Source organism: Rhyacophila brunnea, unplaced genomic scaffold (assembly GCF_057557595.1).
Source record: "Rhyacophila brunnea isolate RB1 unplaced genomic scaffold, BYU_Rbru_1.0 scaffold_19, whole genome shotgun sequence".
Classification (NCBI taxonomy): Eukaryota; Metazoa; Arthropoda; class Insecta; order Trichoptera; family Rhyacophilidae; genus Rhyacophila; species Rhyacophila brunnea.
The window spans coordinates 10,879,119-10,895,129 of NW_028232848.1; the positions used below are offsets into that span (position 1 = coordinate 10,879,119).

The following is a 16,011-nucleotide window of genomic DNA, read 5'->3' on the forward strand; positions in this document are numbered from 1 at the left end:
CCCGGTTGTATTGATTTAATATTTTATTGTGTATAATGTATAACCCAGAAATGAGTTATTAACTCATTTAGTGCTGACAACGCGACTGGCGCGTTTGCATTAGTTGGCCATTAGATATAATTAACATGATATTTAAATGTGGTAATTAATTGTAATTATCTGGTCAGCAGTAAATGTGTAATAATAAATAGTAATTAAATTATTAATGGGATATGGTTACATTCATGGCCCCCACAAGAGGAGGAGGTAACAAAGCTCTGGCCTGGGGGGGGGCAGGCTTAGAAGCGTCGATCAGTTAAGTGAGATAAACGCAGATTAAAAATTTGCTCTAATAGTAAAAAAAACGCCTGCTATTCAAGAAAATAACATTCTAAAATATGCGATTAAGCAATACAATTTTTGATTATTGTGTGTCGATACTCGACAACTCCATAATTCATGTGTCTAGTTGTTTTCAAAAATACAAAAAATCGCTAAAGTTAAACTTAATACCCATAATTTTACCTCGAACACCATGTGGAAAATGCTTGTGTAGCGTCACATTGGCTTTTAGTGGTAAGTAGGGGGACCCGCCCAAGATTCTAGCCTGGGGTGGGGTACCTTTCAGGATGTGGGGGCCATGGTTACTTTCAATATAAAATCAGTAATAAAATATGAAACAAGATATATGACAATTAAATTTAATTAAACATAATTATGCTATGTATAGAGATTTTAAAATACACTTAATTTTTATATGCTTTAAAATAATATAAAGAGTAACAAAATCTACATAAAATATATTATAAAATTACATGAAAGTAAAATATGATGTACATTTTTTATCTCACGAAGCTACACTCTCTGCTGGAAAAATTTGTGCTTGAGTCTGAGATAAAAAAATTAATAGAAAATGAATACAATTAATATATTTTTAAAACATTTCAACCAGACTAGAAGTGACTAGTTGAAACAACTTTGACAAAAGAATTTTTCAATTTAATTTTTTGGCAATATTATTATAGCACAAGAATTAATAATACAATGTAATATTTAGGTTAATTCAATGAAGTCCAGTAGAACCTCGATATAACGACTAATGCAGTCCATTGTATAAAAATACAAACAAAATCCTGTTTATTCGTCTTCGGATGATAAATATCCAGACACACCCGTTGTGAAATGATGTCAATGTTCAGTTTGGGCGTGTTGTTTCTTCCTCCTCGCTATCTTCACTTCCATCCTTAATTTCCAAAATCATACCTAAATCTGCTATTTCACATTCAGCCATGATGTGATACCCAGGGTCTCCTTCATCTACTTCTAACCATTGTAAACTTATTGAATTGAGTAATAAATGCATCCATTCGCTTCAAGTAAACAAATTAAACTGCTATGCAGCTGTGTGTATTAGTGGCCAGCGTTGCAAACGTCAGTGACGTTCTGTCTACGAGCAGGACGACATTATGACTCGAATTCGAGTGCGAGGTATGATATGATTATAATGCGTAGAACATTGTTTACAAGCGGTGACACTTGGATTTAAGCATGCATAATATTAACAGGATTTTTTAACAGTACTTACAATTGACCAGTTATTTTGCCTGTTGTATCGAGGTTCTACTATACCACCATTGTACTTTCTCAGTCCATAACAATTAACAATAACATTTTGCTGTCGTAATAAACTAGAGACAATTTAGAGAAGATATTGTTAACGTTTTATAAAGAAACCAGACGATGATGAAATAAATTTAAATCCAACATGGCTTCAATTAAACAGCTGATTCTGAATTAGAAAATATCTTTGGCTTCCTCATATCTTTTTTAGTACAGTATAATAGCATTCAACTTCAGATATAATAGATAATAAGATTGGGATCAAATAATAATGCGGGGATCCAGCGGTTTCATACCATAGTGCAACGTTTCCCAAATGCGGTTCCACGAAGTTCAACAAAAAATAGAAAACCAATAATTTACACATTGAAAGCTTAAAATATTTTAGCGGGTTGAGTGTAGAAAAATATGGGATAAAATTAAGCACACCTATTGTTATCTTCAATATTTCCATCTGTATCATATTATGCATTTAAGACGTGAATGAAATGTGCATTGAATATCAGTAATATTTGAAGACATTCAGGGGTCATTGTATTTGTGGCGTTTAATGGGCTGACCATCACTAAGTCATAAACCAAAACTGCCTTTAAAGTCTTGGTTTATGGAGACTGGCTTTGTAGGTCTATTCTTATCATCTTAGCACGTTTTCGTTATTATCATTGTTCCAAATTATCACGGAAGGTATTCTATACACTAAACGGTTATAGGCGGCTATCTCTAATTCGTAATATGGTGAAAATTTAGGTTGGTAGACATGTCGGTCAAATTCGGATATGATTGTGCTGCCGAACCCAAGCGGATAAAGTCGAACCAGCGCCATCCGGTCGGTAATGACCCGAACACAAAATTTTTGTATTGACACGTCAGACATATCAATATAACCTCCAATTTTATTGTCATGTCATTGCGAAACAGTCGGTCTTGCATCTCAATTATCAATATGTAAAATTGATGTCTAATTCTCAAAGTTAGCACGGCCAAGAGACGGGCTGTTAAAAGATATAACCTTTAGATAGTTCAGACAGTTAACTTTTTTACTGATTAACCGCCAGAATACGTAAAGGGATAAATGTGATATATTTATCACAATTAGCTCTTTTATGATATTAAGTGATATCTTAGAATAGGCCTGAATTCCTATTTTACGTATCAATTCTGTGACAGCATGCATCTAACTAAATACTTGGAAATTACGTCCAAACGACTGTGATGAAACCCATTAGTACACAGTATCAGCACATGTAGTAGTCGCAACGTGGTTACGCAGTTGTATACACACTTATATAAACCTGTACTATATTTGTTTCTTTATACATGATTTCAATATTATTTGTGTTGTATGTATATATTTAAAAAATCTGCATTATTCCATTATTTATTTCGTCTTTTGTTGTGCATAATATAAAATGGTTCCATGACTAAATTTAATTGGGAAACACTGCTCTAGTGGTGACTGCCGAAGTCACCTGTGAAAATGGTGCCATCTTGGATCATGTTATGAATTATCAATTTAGATTAACGAATTGAATGAGTGAATGTATTTTTAAAAATGTTTATTGCCGTGGTGCGGTGGTTCCATAAGTAGGGTAACGTGGAGCAAAGTCGGATCTTCCGTGGACTGCCATGTTTTGGTGGTCATCATTATCGTGGATGGTCTTCGCTGCAAATTGACCTTCCCGGAACGTCGGAGGGGCTAAAAATGAAAACAATGAGAAATAAAAACTATTTTCCTATTTTGAAAATACATACATAATATTATACACAATTATCAGACATCACACTAAGTAATCAACTCTTCATATTAAACACTAATTGATTTAAGTTTTGTACTGTTCTATTTGAATAATTTTTTATGACCCAGGTTTCGCCTGACGGCATCTTCAGGCACTATGCGCACTCACCAATGGTAAATGCAATATAAGAAATTTGGAGAGTTTGGAAAAACCCATATTACCTAGGTATATTAGATAATCACTATTTGGCAGAGGTGAGGGGTGGAGGTAGGCTGTTAAGATTCAACATAAATAGTGCACACTAAGCTTTGTCAGTCATACTTTTTTGTTTTCATTGAACTAAGAACATAATTTGTGGATTGTGCTGTTTGGTTTTTAAAATTTAATTAAACGCTGTCTAAAATAAACCATAATAGTTTAGGTATACTATGGGCGATTTGACTAAAATAGTGCACACCTTTTCAGTCATACTTATTTGTTTTCGTTGAATTAAAAATTCATATTAAAGATGGTGTTGGTTAGTTTTTTTAAATTTAAAAAAGTCCTGTCTATGCCAAACCATAATCGATAAAAAATATTCTTCTATCTATAAAATAACTAAAATTATATGTGGTTTAATTGCATAATCTTAGATATTTTATAGATAAACGAATATTTTTTGACTACTATCTACTATGGCTCGGATTAGCCCTACCTGAATTTGAAAAACTAACAAACAAACTCAATGAAAACAAATACTTTCGATTGATAAAGTTTAGTGTGCACTATTTATGTCGGATCATAACAGTCAAAATAAAAAACAAATAAATGTCAAGTTATAATCGATATTCGGTAAATTGGATGCATCAACTGTGGTAAAAAATGTCAGGCATACTTACTTTTACACTTCTCCCTTAGAATACCACACATCCGATATATCGGTTTTGCGTACTTTGCTAAAAATACCATGAGGCGATATATACTCTTTCTAATGGACCTTTTTTAATGATGCCATGAAACAAGTTCCTATTGTTTTCATTATTCTAATACTTGAGTCATAGTATAAGTTATGAGTAGAATACGGGGCATTGTTTGATGCATTCTCAATTATTATTGATCATGACATGGATAGTACGCTAATAAAACTGATATTTTTTTATTCTGAAATACTAAAAATTTTATATTCGCGATATTACGATTCGAAAGACAATGGTGATTTTTCTCCAAAATAAAAAATATTCTTAATATTATTAATTATTCTATATATAAAATATTCTTAATACTATTAATAAATTACGTTAAGAGGGCCATGGGGGTCACCGGTGACCGGCAAAGAAGACAACCTTAGAGTTGTTCTACAGCACCGGCGGGCACGCGCGCAGTGAATTTTTCGATACACGGTGGCCGGCATGGCCCTTCTGTATATTACTGCCACTTGGCCTGAAAATATGTCTTCCCAGTCACAAAATATAGACTCACTAATGTAAAGAATGTACATAATGAAAAAAAAAGTTCTCCTTTTAAATTGTAAATGTGTTTTTATTGATATAAAAATAAAAATTTAATAGATTATAAAAATGTAAGTTATAAAAATTATGTAAATAATAAAAATATAGAATTATAAAAATGATTATAATGTATGTATACGTATATTTCCAGTTTATGTGTAACCAGGTATTATACTACCCAGTTTGAAAACTTTTATTCCGTATTTGTGCCTTTTCTGTTTATTATACTATCTAAATCTAAATATAATTCGACCTCAAAATGGCACCATGCTCTCTCTCATATGGACAGGTTACCGGCGAAATGGCCGGCCCGGCGCAATATAATAAATTAACTTGTTGGCGCCGCGACGGACACATGTGACCGGCACATCATAAAAACCAATATTTACGTAAAAAAATCATCAAAAGGAAAAAAAACATTATATTCTTTCATAACCTATCAAATAATACCTTAGAAACAAATAATCATTTTTTAACTATTTTATGTAAAACTAGTTGGCGATCAATGTGTTAAGAAAGATATTATTATTTTTACAAAACTCCAAAGAACAGTATAAAACTGTGGTATTTTACGACAGTACGTACCTTTCAAATTGCCGTGGTAGCAAATGGGCTAATAAAATTCGTTACTATCGTATATTTGTGTATAACTCGGATCGTTTACCAAACGTATTGTTTTGCTCAAGGTTGTCAAAACGTAGAGGAAAAAATGTCAATTATAATTACCGATTGAAGGGTATAAGCTGTCGCCTCCGGGATATGCTGGCGGTGGGGCAACATGAGACGTTTCTTGACCAGGGGCATTAGGATATGACATGGGTTGATCTTGCACCGGGTTTAGACTGGGGTATTTGCCGTAGTCTTCACTGGGGGGCGTTTCGACGGGTGCGTTCACTTGATTGCCATCGGTCGGTGGTGGAGGTTCGAATCCCACCAAAGGGACTGTCCCCAGGAATATAGTGTTCTCTTTTTGAAGATTCATGTGTGCACCGGAAACTTCACAGATTACCTGTCATCGTGGAATAATAAATGTAATGTAGCAAAATACAATAATATATTATAATTTACAGGGTTATCCAACTCGTGGTATGAATTTTACAGTCCTGTCCATCTGTGAAATATTTCACTGGTATTTTTTGATTTATCTTTTTTACACTGAACAATGCTTGCTCTCAGCTAAACAGACCTAGGGATTGCAATACCAATACTGGTATTTTGGGATTTCCAATTGAATACCGGTATTCGTAAAATATATGGAAAAAAATAGAAGTATCTACCCTACACTCTCAGTAATCCGCCGTTCGATTATCCGCAACTACTATAATCCGCTTTTATTTTTACTAGTTGAAAGCACAAAATCAAGCTCTATAATTAGCCATTCAAGAATATCTGCCTCACTGAACAACAACTGGTTGTGTCAAGTGATTTACTGTTTAATATTTAGTTAATAAACTTAGTTTATAAATATGTATAATTTAGTAAATACTTGATTTTGATTATAAATAAAACCGTAATTTGCTAGTACAAATTTCTCAAAAAAAAACTATTTTTACGAAATACTTACCTGTTTTAATTTTTACCATATTTTGTATGTATGCACTATAATCCCCCCCTTCACTAATTGGACACTTGTCTGGTTTTTGGGGTGGCGGATTACTGAGAGAGTTCTGTATATAAATCTCTTTAACCGGATGGCCGCCAATGACGTCTTAAGAGGCGAACTTTTCCGTGAACGGAACGCCGCTCATACAAAAATGACATCTTCGGACGTCCCGCTTTAAACGGGATTTTACTGACGTAAATAAATTATTTTAAACATACAAATTGTTGAACACACGACATATATTGGGAATATCGTCACATACTCAGAATTAAAATAGAAATCGTTTTTACTACTTGAAAACGTTAATTGATTTTAATTTAAATTTTTGCAATAAAATTCGCGACATGCAAGGTACCGACATACATACACCTACCGGCAGTAAAAAGGTTAAAATATTAATATTTTATAGCAAACATATCTAAATAGGTAAGTACATATATGTAAACCTTTATTGTATAAACTACTGTTTAGTAGATAAGCGTCGAAAAATTACACATGCATCATGAAATATTCGCCACTAGGGCTGAAGTAACTACCTATAATGCAAATGTATTTCGCAAATATCGGCATGTGTCATTGCTGTTCTCCAGGGACATTGAAGGGCAACGAAAGTAAACCAGACATTGCATAAGCCGACAAAAAAATCCTGTTTAACCTTTTATGGTAATTAATACATTTTGTTTCAACTTTCAATACTGAATACATCGGTATTTTCTGCTTTTTTTTATACCGGTATTGCAATCCCTAAACAGACCTCCTTTCAACACACTTTGAACTGCATTAGTTCCTTTATTTTTTTTAACCTAAGTTTTATTAATGCTATACCTCAGTTGAGGCATTTTTAAAAAGATCGTGGCTAGGCAATGCGCGGATTGCGGGTCGCGGGTGCAAATGACGTATGCCGAATGAAATATAATTTGTCATATAAATCCAACAATAATAATATATTCATTAGCATGTTTTCTTTTTCAAGTAAATGGGTAACGTTTTTAGTCATCTTTACACGATTTAAGAATTAATACCCCTGTCGCCATCACGAAACAAATTGACGTATTCACACCTCGACGTTCGCTCTCTGATTGCCAGCGAGTCCAAAATTTCATCGTGTTTATAGTTGAAAATTATTTGCCGTTTCACTGAAGTATTGTCTTAACCTAACCTAACCTAACAGTACATTTAAACAGATTTCTCTTCAGAATGGCCTTTGTAAGGAGCCTGAAACATTGAGCAAAGGAGGAATTAGAACACGTAGTGATAACCCAAAAATCTGTTAAGACAACAAAGACATTATTGTTTACATGTAGATTGTATGTATTATATTTTTCCGTAGCACAGTTTACCGTGAGCTATCTTACCGGAAAGAAATTCACGCATACCATAGCGATAAAAAAAACCCGTTGTTTGTGGATCATTGCAGACATTATTATATCCAGTTTTATTAGATTCAATAAGAATAATATTATGATACTGATTGGCATCAAAGGTTTGGTAATAACGCTGTCATTATGATCAGATATTTGATAGGTACCACTTGATACGAGAACCTACCAGAATTTTATATAAATCACAGTTTATACAATATTATGATTGCATTTTTAATTTATTTCTCTTCTTGGTCGTACACTCATGACTGAGGATCGTGACCACATCCTCGAATGGATCTCCACCATGTCGTGATGAGGAGGCTTGCGCGTTCCGAGGATTCGTAAGACTATGCTGGCGGTAGTCTAACTATCGGAAGGGTCTCCCAAGCCAGACAGGTCTATGATGAGGAGCCAGACTAAGAGGGGTCCACTGGAGGAAGGTAGCAATTTCTTCAGTACTGACTAAGGGTGGTGATCAAGGGGATTGGAACAGCCTTAGAGCAGACACTTGAAGGCGATAATGAATATATTATGAACGACTTCAATATTGTGATGTGGAAGGCAACGAGCAACCACCACATTAAAATCCCACAAAAACCACACAATTTACTTATCTACCCATTTATTACCTATATCATTTTTATAACGTATTTTGAAGTGGTTTATTTAGGTGAGAAATTGATTTAAATATTGTATAGGGCCATCTATTTCCGATAGAACATGTCACGAAGAAAACTGTGTTACGGCAAACTGCATACCTTCGTACAATTTTCCGGACACGGAAATTATTAGGAGATAACGATCTAAGAGAAATGAAATCAACACGTAAAATTTAATTCGTTGAGAATTAAACCCATGATTTTCCATGTTCAATTCGAATGTTTTTGTAAACTGTTCATAAAAATTGCAATAACAGAAAAAATATATTGAATATACATAAAGGTTGAATCGGTTGAAATAATCATCACAAGATATTCAAGGATAGGAATAGTTTCAGTTCACGATTGAATCTCCAGATCAACTCAGATGAATGATATGACCATATGGACCAGGTTATTTATTCACGTCATGTCGAGTGGCATTACTGATATTGAAGCAGTAAATTTAAGTAAAAAAAAGTTTTTCAAAACAAAATATGAACTCACCACAATTTGATAATCCAGATCGATGAGGCTGCAGTTGACGAGGTTGGAAGGCGGCAGCGGAGGAATCTCCATAGCCTCTCGCCAATTCTTGGAAGAGTTGCCCAAGGTTGGTCCGAGGGATATTTGAGCAATGTCAATTGTTTGTTCTTTTGTGGCTGATTGGGGAGTCTGGCACCTAAATTTGACTATCTGTAAAAATACCAATACATGTATAAATGTGATGCTTTGAAGCTGATTTTGATGAAAAGTGCAGTGCATAAGACGATGGTTGAGCAGAGAAAGAATGGCATTTATGACAGCCAGGTTCCGGCCATATATCTGAAGGGGTGACCGTTTTGTCAGTGATTAAGTCTTACTTCATGTGAAAATAAGTTACCAGTGAATTCAGTGATGATGGCTGCGCGGCTTAAGCGTCGTAGGTCTCAGGTTCGAGTCCTGGGTCTGGCAAGTACACATTGTTTTTCAATTTGTGTATTTATTTATTTGTGAGTATGGACCTAATAGGTTGAGCAAGTGGCTGACATCCATTTCTCGTAAAAACAAAATCTGTTAATACAATACAATATGATCTTATTAGGATCAGACATGGTCTACAACTTACATTAATTAGTAAAAACAAAAAAAAAACTTAAGTAGCCATTTTTTTATGTATGCATTTTTCAATAAGTAGAAGAAAGAAAGGTATTTTTGACGTTATGTTAGAGGTTATGTATTAAAAAATATTACCATCATTTTATGACAGTTAAGGCTATACCTCAGCTGAGGCATGGTCTAAAAAATTGTAACTATGCGACACGCGGATTGTGCTAATGACACCTCCCGAACGGAACATAATTTGTCATAAAAATTCAACATGCGTCCATTTAGTGTTATGTTTATTGTTATATGCATAATGTTTTTTAGTCATCTTTACACGATATAAGAATATATTCTCACGACGCCATCACAAAAAAAATCGACGTGCTCCCACCTTGAATGCTGCTTGGCGATTGGCGACTAATGCGAAATTTCGTCCCACCTATTGTTGAAAATTATTTGCCGTTTCACTTATGTATGCTCTTAAGTATATTCGTCTGTATTTGCCATTTGTTAATATGGTGCAGTGTACAGTTCAACACCGTACTGAAATAACTAAATATTATTATTCCCATTATAACCCATATTCGCCAATAAAATAGTGTTCATTAAACCATTTTTTTCAATGAAACTAAGTACTTGAAGAGATCCTGACATCGGCTAGGGATGAAAGTGAGTACCTATTATTAATACTTTGTTGAAATTAACACAATTTGTAAAGTGCTTCAGATGAATGAATACTAGCTAATTTCATCGTAATTAAGTAAGAAGCTGGTGGCTCAATTGACAAAGCACATTGACACGAATTCAATGTATGTTGGGTGGAGTCCCCCGCCTGGTGTCGTATTATTTAAAAATTTTTTTCCTGAGGTGACAAATAATTATGTAAAATCTCATTTAGCGATGAGGTATATTTTCAGCTGAACAGCTTCATCAAAAAGTAAAATTATCGAAACTGGGCGAGTGAAAATCCTCAATAGAATCAAGAGCGTTCATTGCATAAGGCGGATTATAATTTATCTTCATCATCACTGCTCTAAGCTCTCCAGGATTGGAAGGTCTTCGTGACAGTAATAATTGTCGATGCCACAGCATACAAAACATGTAGAGTAGATACTGAATATTCTTACCTTTTTGAAGTAGATTTTAATATCTGTGATTCCCACATTGCTGCCGTTTTCACAGCTGACGTCGAATGGAATAGTCTGTCCAGAGCAGTAGGCAGACACAGGCATACCCACGTCTATCACCAGAGGCCCCGACTTGCACCAACAGCAGCAGAACGTCTTCTCCATATGCATGTTGATTGGTGTCTAAAAACAGATACATTCATTTTGTTTACTGTTTATCTTAAATTACTTATATTTGGACCAATATCATTTGGGTTTGCAATCCCCGAATCCATGGATCAGTTGATCCCTAAATTCCATGATTTCTATATTGGTTTTTTTTAGATGTTATCTACATACCTAATATATAATTATCCTAAAATATTTTGGAAAACACACCAATTTCTTATTTAAACGCCAGTTTGTTTATTTTTTAGCATTTTCACTTCCATTTTTGGAGTCCCGAACTTACTTCAATTTGAATTGAGCAAAATCAAATAATATTACACAATGATACACATCACTTTTAAAATTCGTTTCGGTAGTTTTTCCGACATTTGCCAAGCCAAGTAGCATGCAGTTATGATCAAATTGAGGTGCATGTCGCCTACTGTCACGCTATCGCGGCGACAAATTTAGTCTCGTCATTTTGGAGAATATTTTTAACGATCACCATCTCTGTAAATTCACTGAAGAATGACACTGATGAAAAGTGCCAACAATAATGTATTAGTAATTCGAATTATTATTACTTATTCATACTAATTTCAATTATTTTTAACAGTTTCCACGTGTGCGTATATTAAAATTACTTGCGACATGACATCTATAGATAATATTTTGAACAGAACCCAACCTGCAGACCATAGTTAATATACAACTATCTTATAGAAAATACATAGTGCCACCCGATAAAAATAAAAAAACGTGATTTTGACATGAGAGTCAAAAAGTGTAGGCATGTGGAAGATGATCAAAACATTCATTGAGTCATGCAGGTGTCGATGCAGTGCAGTTCAACGTGAGGTGACCTCATTGTTCTGGTGATTTCGGCAGATTTTGCAAACTGGCAATGTTAGTTTAAAGGTTCAAAATGTGCTATGGGATGGCAGCATCAGTCTGATAACATTTTAAACACCAAGAACAACGACATTACACACTTTTTTCCCGTAGCGGCAGCTTACTGTGACGTCACGTGATAGTCAGCGACATGCACCATAATATAATTTGCGCTTAACCCTCATTTTTTTTATGAAAAACATTAATCGTTAAATATCTACTCATACTATCATTGAGACAATTTTAACAGAGCTTTGAAGTCCATTTTCAATCAAATATGATTGATAATTTTGATTAATATTACAATAAATACAATGCCTACAGTTTTTTCACTTTCTGAACAATTTGATGTTTGAGGGTTACGACTAGTGATTCCAATTCAGGGATCCCGAGCTATTTTCAATACCTATGAATCCCAAGATCGATAAACATAATCCCATAACTTTCGGGATTGATTATTATATCAATTTTTATGGAAAATAAAATAAAAACGAAAATATAACAGAAAAAATAATTTTAATAACAAATTAGAACAAAACATTAGAAATAAACTGAGTTTGAATGAAGTTTGATTTATACGCATGTGTAAGTTGCCGATTTTATTCGATTTTATTTTTTCACATAAATTAATAAAATGAGAAAGATTGGAAAAAAACAATGCTTCGCACTATTAAAAAAGTAATTACATGATCTCATACAGTCAGTTTCATATTTGGCTGACTAATTAGATTTATGAAGCGGAAAGGCCATAAGTACACCATGATTGGCTTTGCTATTTTAAATCTCGCTAACCCATTCATTAAATCTTTTCTATCAGAAACAGCAATCTCATATTAAGTTCACATTATTATTTATATTACAATATTATTTACTCCATTAAACTTATGTATTTCCAAGATTGAATGTATGCAATATTAACAATAAATGTCTTAAATAGTATAAATTATACTAGATTTATTTTTGACCGATTTTATCAATGTTTTTTGTAAACATAAAAATTTTATATTAACAATGGAAAAAAATGCCAATCCCGGGATTGTCGAATTGTAATCCCGGGATCAGAATTTTGGCTCGGGATTGGATTCCCTAATTACGACAATTGGCTTCGACATTGACGATATTATATATTATATTATAAGTGATGACCAAATTACGAAAGTTATTAACATTTTTTTTGTCGAGAGTGTGAGTATGAATTAAACATTTCCCGTTCTGTAGGGTATAGAAAATGTTGGAACTAGACAATGACTGTATAATATTTTGAAAAGAAAATTTGATATTCTTACTCTATAACCAGGGTTCATGTTTAAGTCCAGATGTGAGACAACGGTGAATGCCATCTTCAAGTCTAGATCGAACTTCCACGGCCTGTCCAAAGTAATCTTGATGGTGTAACGGACAAAGCCGAATTCTCCTTCAAAAGATGACGGCAGAGTTGGCGGGAGAGCGCATGTAAACGGGTAGATATTTTTTTGTGCCGGGATTTCTATTTCATTTCCTGAAAAATATAATAAACATAAATCAATTTTAATAATCATACAACAGATCCACAAGACTAGATACGACACTACTTGTAGTATCACGACTTTCGAACTTTACGACTTTCTAATGAGGGTGGATGTGTGTGTGTGCACACCAGTGACGAGGGGTCATTCAACTAAAGGCTCGATGACATTGAGCGAGTTTGCAAGCTACTAGCCGGTGAATTTACTATCTGCTAGTAAAATCGCCAAGTGTAATCATCTAATTAGCTAACAAGCAGATTGTAAACAATCTATGAGAAAAATTGAAAGCCGGGCTATTTCACTCGTTACACGCTGGCGTGTGGGCTTGTTAGCTAGTAAACTAGCCATGTGTTAACATAGTTGCTAGTGAACTAGTTGCAAGTACGAGCAAATTAAAGAAACAACACATGGTTTCAACTCTCTAGCTAGTTGGCTACTGAGCGAGTGGAAAGTTATGTGTGTTATCATCACTATCGCACTAGCTGTAAAAAAGGAAGATTGACATTTTTATTTGTATGTCTCTGTATAATTTGATTTATAGAAAAAACATAATTTTGAAGAACCTCAGAAACATACGAATTAGATAAAAATCGATAAAAAAAAGTGGGAAAGACAGTGGGAATCATAGATGGATTGATAGCTTAAGGCCGTACATCAGTTGAGGCAAGGTCTAAAAAGATCGTTGCTAGGCGATGCGCGGATTGCGGGTCGCGGGTGCAAATGACGCCTGTCAAACGAAATATTATTTGTCATATAAATCCAACATACGTCCATTTTATGTTCTGTTTATTGTTCTATTAGTAACAATAATAATATATTCATTGACATGTTTTCTTTTTAAAGTAAATGGGTAACGTTTTTAGTCATCTTTACACGATTTTAGAATTAATTGGCCCGTCGTCATCACGAAGCAAAGTGACGTGTCTCTAGCTCGACGTTCTCTCACTGAATGCGAGCGAGTCCAAAATTTCGTCGCGCCTACAGTTGAAAATTATTTGCCGTTTCACTGATGCGTCACCTTAAAGGCGAAAGCACTCACACGGAAAGTGAAAGACGTGAGATCGAGTCCCACTCGGTTTAACTTTTTATCTAAAATTATTTCTAATAATATGTATGTTTCTGAAGTTTCTCAAAATTATATTTTTTCTGAAGAAAATGTAAATAAAACGATGTTTACCGCTTTTACTGCCAATCAGGTAGTAAGTGATGCTAAAGTATTCTTCTTTCCCCGAATATGTTACCGTGTTTTGTCTTGACTTTCCATCTGAGCCCGTGGTCATCGCATTGTTTTGCCATGTTGTCTCTGCTCCGCCTTTGAACTGTATGGAGATTCCTGAAAGTACATTAAACTATATAACATATTACTGTCTGACAACAAGATCTCATCGATAACCGGAAGTCGCTGTAGTCGCATATAGAAGACTTCTCAGTGACGTACTTGTCACGGCGGCAACTCCAACAAAATATTCTGAAAAATGACGAAACCATAGAGTAAATTTGTCGTCGCGCAGCGTGACAGTAGGCGACATGCATGTCACGGCGACAAATTTAGGTAAGTAGGTATTTATAGATTATTTACAGAAAATGAAGGTAAAGATATAGTAACTATTACATATTGTTTTTGCGGTTGAGGTCTTTTAAGACCAAAACCAAACTAGAATCTACAGCACAACCTACGTACTTATGTATTTTTGGGTTACAGTAACGAAAACCTACCTAGGTTTGTTTTTTGGTCTCAAAAGTACACAATCACAAAAACGACATGGAAAAATAAAACTATCCATAAAATTAGAAACAGTAAAGTAGTAGGAGGCTGATAAATCCTCGCCTGGGATAATCCCGGCCAAACCAAACCGTGAGTCGGGACAGCTGGCAACCCTATCCACACGTCACGATTCACGAAGCACATCGCAGCTGTCATGTCAAATAATGATGTCATCGATAATATTGATAATATCAGGAGGCAACAGTATTTACATTTGTATTTAACCGTTGATTATTTTTCTTATGACTTAATCATAAAAAAGGTAATAACACAATATTATAATATTATACTTTAGTCGTGTCAATTTGACACACCTACACAGTTTTAAAAGTTCGCACACGAAAGTTCTTGTTGTCTGGTTTTAGGAACCTTCAGAGTAATTTGGGATGACAATGGAAACTGTGATTGAGAAAACACGCAGATAACTTGAACAGATATGAAATTTTTCTTAAAATAGCCATGTCACGAATATTGATTAGTAATAAAGGGATTCTATTTACCGCTAACTTTTTTCGGCTCTGTCAAAGTATACTCCACACGCCCATTTATAGTTTGACCTGGGTAATACGTATTCCACTGATTGTCGAGGAGGATTTGGCAATCTTTTATTCCCATCTTTACCAGGTATTGTCACTGTACGGATTGTAAAATCAATTCAACTAAAGTGTGGCACTTTTGCACTGACACGCGAAGGAAGAGCACGTACTCACGAATTCACAGTGTGTGACTATTTACGTCGCGTCAGAATGCCGGCTACAAGCTACAAGGCCCGCCTGTTTTACAAACCATCGGTATTTGATGGCATGCTAAATTTAGCTAAGTTGATGTTTATTTATTTTTAGTAAAACCCAACATGAAGCGAATGCCAAATGGAATTTCAATATTCTTACCGCAAGCAATTAGCGCAAAATCTACAAAAACGTTTTACTTAATCGGATGTAGGTATAGCAGAAAATGTATAAATTACCGTTTGTACATAATGTGAAGGTACCTACAATTAATTATTAAAGCGGTGGTTTTACTTGTGCGATGATCGCAACCGAATTGAATGCGTCAGGGCTCG

At 34.5% G+C, this 16,011-nt stretch overlaps 1 protein-coding gene across 1 annotated transcript; it reads right to left on the minus strand.

The window, feature by feature from the left end:
* Positions 1–666: 666 nt before the first annotated feature.
* On the minus strand, positions 667–15,677 carry LOC147072749 (arrestin domain-containing protein 17). The gene is made up of 7 exons (XM_085946221.1): positions 15,449–15,677; positions 14,361–14,516; positions 12,965–13,176; positions 10,641–10,823; positions 8,935–9,123; positions 5,549–5,831; positions 667–3,295 (listed from the first exon to the last, which is right to left on the minus strand). The coding sequence occupies exons 1-7, from the start codon at positions 15,561–15,563 to the stop codon at positions 3,156–3,158; spliced, it is 1,278 nt and encodes a 425-aa protein (XP_085802347.1). The 5' UTR covers positions 15,564–15,677; the 3' UTR covers positions 667–3,155.
* Between the last annotated feature and the right edge of the window lie 334 nt (positions 15,678–16,011).